General features: G+C 34.1%; 1 protein-coding gene across 5 annotated transcripts in view; it reads left to right on the plus strand.

Annotated features, from left to right (window-relative positions):
- Window positions 1–6,956, plus strand: part of LOC128890558 (PH and SEC7 domain-containing protein) — a 48,976-nt gene extending 42,020 nt beyond the window's left edge. For 2 of the 5 annotated variants that reach the window (XM_054149159.1, XM_054149169.1), the window contains exons 11-13: window positions 4–148; window positions 558–701; window positions 1,104–6,956. In XM_054149159.1, coding sequence (XP_054005134.1) covers window positions 4–148; window positions 558–701; window positions 1,104–1,352 — 538 coding nt within the window. In that variant the 3' untranslated portion in view covers window positions 1,353–6,956. The other 3 variants (XM_054149190.1, XM_054149180.1, XM_054149199.1) reach the window with 3 other exon arrangements.
- Window positions 6,957–7,231: the final 275 nt, after the last annotated feature.

A 7,231-nucleotide genomic window follows, 5' to 3' on the forward strand; every position in this document is an offset into this window, starting at 1 on the left:
CAGTGATTCCAAAGAACTACAATCATGGATCGACACGATCAATTTCGTGTGCGCGAGTTTTTCCTGCCAACCGTTAGCAGGCGCTGTGGGCTCACAACGAAAATTTCAGCGACCACTGCTCCCCTGCAGCCACACGAAATTATCTCCTGTGAGTAGCATCACCAGATAGAACACGGTAAAAAGTAGTGGCGCATTATACCTTCATCAATTAAGCTTCCAAATTTAAATAGATGCCTTTTCTGCAAATAGGATAATGCGCCACTGTTGTTTAGAAACGATTTTGACCGCGGGCACGCAACGAATATAATCTGTTTTCATTGTTTCTTTATTTACAAGCCTTCCTCTACTATCCCTGAAGCCAACTTCGTTCTCTAAGTTCTCATATCTTCGAAACGGAATACAGCATTGAAAACAGAGATTATCCCCTTTTGGACACGAGATTAGAAAACCATCGTACAGAATCTAGTATATGTGTATAGCCATCCGGTTATCCCGCGTGTTTCTACCTTCCCAAGTGTTTAACTGACGGTTTCTTGGATTTTTGATCGTGTTGTCAGAGAGAACAGTTACGGGACCACGAGGAAAGGGTTAGCAAATTAGAAGCTGAACTGGAGGAGCACAGGCGGCATCCACCCGAAAGAGGGGCGAAAGCTCTCGCTGTACAGAACTATAAGGAAAAGGATGCCTACTTGCATCACGAGGTAAATGGACTCCTGCAAATTTCCATAATAATAAAGTTGTGGTACTAGTAAATCATAATGTGATTTAAAGTATCACGCAAAGTATTTTCATCCGCTCGAAATGTATTACCTAACGTTAAAGAATGAAAAAAGTAAAACCATGAAGAATAAGAGAACACCATACTTTCACTGCGGTGCACCTTATATTTCTTCATTCTTGACCCGTTACGTAACTTCGTAACGTCGTAGAGCTGTAACGCGTACTGAAATTTTCTTGAAACTCTTCTCGCCTTCTGTGGTCGAAGAGAAAAAGGAAATGTCTGAACAATCAATAAAGTTTTATGTTTAAATACCAACTCAAGCAATTGATAAGTAAGTAAGTTGTTGCAGATCCTCGTTAATTTCATGTTTCGTGTGTTACAGTTGAAAAGGTACAAAACGTACGCGTACTTGCTACGATCGAGGCTGGCATTTACAGAGGTGGAGCCATCATTGGTAGAGAGCAGTATCGGTGAAGTGGACGAAGGAAGCGGGGCTCTGCTGAATTCCGAGGTGGCGTTAGTGCCACCACCTGTTCCCGATCGGCCAGCCATAAATAGGTACAGTTACAGGGCTGCCATTTACAACCGTAATCTGCTAAACGGTCAGGACTACGGCGGGGACATTGGTTGACGTGTGATGGGTGTCTTTTCAGCATGTGTGGTCTAGTCTGACCTGCATACGCAGGCAGAATCATCAGCTGAAATTTGGAAGAAATATTAACGAAAACCTAACGATGTATTCGACGCATCACTTGTTAAGTACTGTACTTTACCGTACCGTGTACTCACATTCTCTTTTAATATATTTAATCGTGATTTATCAGCGGCCATTAAAAAAACCGGTAGTGGTAGCATTCGTACAGCGCTATAGCACAGCAGCATTACTCGATCTTTCCATTGTATTCTCTTGTAACGGTTTTACTTTCTATAATTTCTTTATTTTCTTTTTTTAATTCGATTTATATTCATCGTCGCTCAAGTATCACATTTTTCGATAAGTTTTTATAACGATTCATCCCATGGAACATTATTCAAACCGAAAGTTGGTGTTCTAAGCGCATACCGGTTATAACAAACTGGTGATTGGGTCAGGGTTCTTACACCTAACGCAGTATAGTGTAAATGGTTCACTAATTATACCCAGTAGATTGTTAAAGCGTCTAAAAGAAAAAGACTTGACAAGGCCCGATTAAAAGACTCGTGCCTTGACCGAAGATAAGACCAGTTACGTATAGAACAATTCCGCTAGCCAAAGAAGAAGGTGTTCGAACGTTGACTAACATCGTAAGAGAATGGACATAACTTTAACCGTCATTCAATTAATCCCAATATAAGGCTACGTGTATAAAAACAGTAACAAAACGTATGTTCATTAAAAAAATAACTCACGACTACAGTTTTTAACGATCGAATCGCTCTTAAACGTATTGTAAAATCTGATTTTTTTCTGTATTAACAGAGTGTAATTTCAATAGTGAAATTCTTCATGCGACAGAGAAAACTTGTTAAATTCATTGCAACATAGTGTCTAATTAATGTTATGCGTAAATCATCATCTGTAACGATACTTTGTTGCTATACCAAACTGTGTCTGTCTTCGTACAAAAAATATCTTACTCGAGCATCCTTTCATGCTTTATGGTTTCTGCTTTATGTTCGCTGCTAATGTTTTAACAACATATACTCGACTAGTTCGTGTTGTATCGCAGGATTGGTGGTTTTAAGGTAACGTTCGCTTCTTTTGCTACTGTATGGAATTCATTGAGAGCGAATATGGGTGCATCTGGTTTTTTTATGTTTGAGTGCTACGGACTAATTCAAGCGTAACAGACTGTTATCGAAAACTCCACGATAACTGCAACTTCCAGACCTAATTCGTCAGTGTTGTCTCCAAGGGACTAGACTGTTCATAATGTGCACAGGTTGTTGGAACTTAACAGGGCGAGGAAATTGAATTTATTTTTGCTATAATGTACTCTAATTGGAAGATACCTATTATGATATGTTTATGGTTGTACAGTGGTTATACTGTTGGCAGTTTGAACATTTATAACAATATAACCGAACTTGTGTGCAACTACTACGTATATTGTACTAAGTGTAACAAAATTTAAACACATTATTGGAAAGCGAAATTAAAACAAATATATCTCAATTTCCTTGCAATCTGTAAAACCACCATATAATCTATACATATTATATCAAGACTGTGGGTGGCTAATAATTATGATTTATTTTGGACTTTATGTGTCATTAAAAAATTATTTTGAAGTGAAGATTTTTAAAAATATAGTTTATCAACGTCAGAGTGTAACGTAACAGACGGAGAGTGATATTTTACAAAACTTTACACGACGAATTCCAAAGTACCTTTATGTTTATTGTTGAGTATTTATTTAACAGTTATCACGATGCACGTGAAGGTTGAATTAGAATCGTTGAATAGATGTCTTGTTTCTATCCTTTACGATGAAATTAATTAAGTTCGGTGTCACGATGTTTTAATTTCGTTGTTGGCTTGCAACGAAGACGATTACGCTAATAGTTGAGCTATGTTACGGAAGTTAAGACTGGATAAAAAAAAAATATATATATATATATATATATTACGCGCATATTTAAATTCGTTTACGGCACTGTCAAATTGTGTATCAGCCACTTTACAAGTGTAGATGTACAATATATTTTTATATTTGGTATATTTGTCATTGTGGATCTATTTCCATTTTATCTGCGTCCTGGATTTATATGTGTTGCAATCTGTCGATGGTTCCAGGTGGCGAATCTTATCCTTTGCGAAGATGTTGAACCATCGAGTCGTTTGTACGTTTGTTCTGTGATCGCGTTGTCTTTGCGTTCTGTAAATTGGTTGATACGTCAACGAGTAAAAAAAGCGTCTCACTCGGTAGTTTAGTTGAACGAAAGGTTAGTTCGCAAAAGGAAGGAACAACTCTTTCGTTTCTTATAAAAATAAAAATTAAATATCGCAGATAGGACTACGTAGGCCTCACCTTACTCTAATCACTGTTCTGACATTACGTTTAGATGCATAACGGTAGCATTTATCGATTACTCTAGCCTTTTTAAAAACGACTATAAAGTATCGTATATATATATACATGTATGTATATACTGTGTACATATATACAAATATATGTATATATATATACGTATAATTATTCTTGCATAAAAGTATTACGTAATAAGTCAAATGCTTTATCAAACGTTACGACAAATTTTTGAAGGAAGTGTGACGATTATATTCAGAACTTTAAACAAAGAGAGAGTTCGATGTTTTTATTCCTGTCAGAATAAAAACTTTCATACCGTTTTTACTTAATAAAATATAATTCTTTGATACTATTTAAGTTGTGTTTGATATACGAGGGATATTGAAGTATTTGTTTCGAAGCGGTTAGCCGAGGGTTTCTTATTCATTAATTTTCTAGATCATTTTTTTTTAACGATTTAAAAATTGAATGAAAGGCTTAATACACTGAAATAGAAGAGCGTTTGTAAGTATTACATAATTATTTTATGCCAAAATGTTCTAAATCTAATAAAACGACACAGTGTACTCTTGGGAATCCAATAATCAGGAACCTGCTAATTTCTTTCCTTTCGGTTTTAAGAGTCAATCAAAACCGACGATTTTTCAGTGGCTAATAGAATGAAGTTTATCTAGCGGTTATAGTACAACTTTTTTGTATTATAAATTTGCGAGTATCTTCTTAGAGCAGACGTTAAACGAATCTGTTTGTTGACTAGTCGAATTAGCGTTATTAGACATGGTTCCTGTAAATCATGTTGCTGCTCAGTATCTAAGAGTATATATATATATTAATTTAAAACGTGTACTGGTAAATATATTTCATTACTTTTGTATTTCGATTGTAGCTAGTTGTGCTTCGATTCTCCGTTTACTATTTTTATTAATGCCATCCTTTTGTATCGTTCTCGAGAAGTCGTTCGCTACATCTAATCATAGTGTACACTAGACCCCCTGTACATAAAACTGTATTATATGTGGATAATATAAACAATTATTATAAACTATATAATGCTAATGGCAATAAAGATAAACAGTCTCCAGATTACATAGATTCACAAGTTTCATATGCGAATCCCAAAGTTTCAGATACCAGTAGGTACTCTTCTAACGTATATGCACTTGCATTTGGTTTGATGGAAGTTGCATGCAACACGTTCATACATATCGTTAGACGTTTAGCGTAATATGCACGAATGCCTACAGTTCTGTATACTCTATGCACATTAATTTGATGATTCTATGTACACTATTTATTATTTTATCACTTACTTTTTAGCAGTTTAAGTAAAATTCATGGTAATTATAATTACGTTAATAATCACAAACAATAGAAATAAACCTCTATTTTTCATTTGGTATGATTGCTTGCAGGTTCCTTTGCAATTTTACGACTAACACAAACTATTTAGAATCGCATGAAACACGAATATCGCGCAACAAAATTACTTTTTTTAATTATTATTTCTACTTCAGTGTCTAATTTCTATTGCCAGATTTTCAGCTGCGGACAATGTTGTACAAATAAGCATGGTACTACACTGTCACACGTTAATACAATTGCAATTACGTATAACCAGAACTTGGTGTAATTATGAAATATCATTTAACAAAAATTTGAAGTTCAATCAAAACTTGGTGGTATATTTTATTATGTAGATTATACCTTTTCAAGCTCTTTGTGAACATAAATTGCCCAGACAACGTTTTAATTTAAAAATATATTTCTGTTAAACATTAATACATTTTTCTAAAAGTACTGTTTACAAAGAGTGGAGATGTATAAGCTATTGTAAAGACAAATTGATCAACTCCGAACTGAATTGTCTCCTACAACAATGCTTTTAAATTCAGAAGCGAAATGTGAACATATTGAAGCTTCTCTTGCATTATGAACCGTTATTAAATAATTATATAATGATTGTATTAATTTATTGCATGCAACAGGATTGAGGCAGTGTCATCGTGAACGAAGTCGGCAGATCATCGTCGAAACTGTTTCAACGTGCATCGAAGTTACAATGCACAAGTTTCATGGGTGAAAATTTGTTGGAAGATTTTCATTTCTTAGGACATTTTATTCTTATATACATATGTCACATCGATAAACATCCGTTTTTCTTTGTTGAAAAAGTGAAAACGATACGTCACGTTAAAAGTATTGTCAATTGAAAATTCGTCATGATTATTTCTTCGAATTAACCCCAAAAGAGATTTCGAATTTAAGGTATTTTTCTAGTGTTTTCTTTAGATGAATCATTTAATGCTCGTCAAGTTGTCTAACGAAATAAAATTACCATGAGATTATCGTTAAATAATATTATTACAACTTAATTTTCAAAGTGAGACATGCTTCGAGATGTAAGTTACAAAGTGATACGTAATGTTCTCGGTTGAAGACGATCTAACGAAGAAACGATATTTTCCAGTTGGTCTTTTTGCGAAAAGAGCAGCTCGAAAATTTGTTCGAAGAAATCTACTAAGCTACTCGAAGGTTTAATATTACATTAAGGAATTATTGTAAGATAATTTCACACAAATATGATGCTACAACTATGAAATTCAGTAAACCTGTGAAGCTGAGGACGAAACCGCATGAATTGCAGAAAGTGTAATTATCTAAAATGCAAAAGTATTTGTTGACATGTTAGTTAAAAATACTCGATAAGTCCTCGCTATAGATTGATTGTGTTAGAGATAATATAAAGTATACGATCGAGATCAATGTGTATGTTTAGAGCAGCAGTGTCGATCACGTATAAGTTTTGTGAAGCTGTTTTTATAGTGAAGATTTACAAACGCGTTAATTATTGTCCGAATCATCATAGTACACAGGTGTGTGCGTGTGTGTGTTCTCCTTTTTTTTTAAGCGTTGTACCTTGTTTTCGTACTTATTTACGCTTAAGGTGATAATTAATTTCTTAATTGTACATAAGTTATTGTAACGTTAGCTCGCCTTTACAATTATATTCTGCATAAATGCCAAAGAATTGCATTTAAAATACATTTTCATTGCAATGTATTTTTTACTCGCATTTACGTTCGTATATTCATCATTATTACATTATTTGCTTTTTTGATACTTTGTAATGTATTGCTCTCTCTGTCTCTCTCGGTTCATCTCAATTTGTATAATTGAATTTGTCGAAGACTTAGTAGAATTTATTCTGTATAAACACAAACTAATCACGACGCGTCCTTATAGTTGATGAAACAATTGTACATATTGTTTTAAGTTTTTGAATTCCTTATACTAACCGAAAACTCAAAGACCGTCTATGTACTTTCCTGTACATGCGATATATTCCTTTGTAAATATTACTTTACAACTATGAAAATAAAATTGTGAACATGAATTACTTTCATTTTTCTATATCCACGCTGTTAGAACATAAGTTATTAATTCACAGACCACTGTGAAAGTCTCAAATTTTACTCAAAATCCTGCTAAGGAATATAAA

Source organism: Hylaeus anthracinus, unplaced genomic scaffold, assembly GCF_026225885.1.
Source record: "Hylaeus anthracinus isolate JK02 unplaced genomic scaffold, UHH_iyHylAnth1.0_haploid 0, whole genome shotgun sequence".
Lineage (NCBI taxonomy): Eukaryota > Metazoa > Arthropoda > Insecta > Hymenoptera > Colletidae > Hylaeus > Hylaeus anthracinus.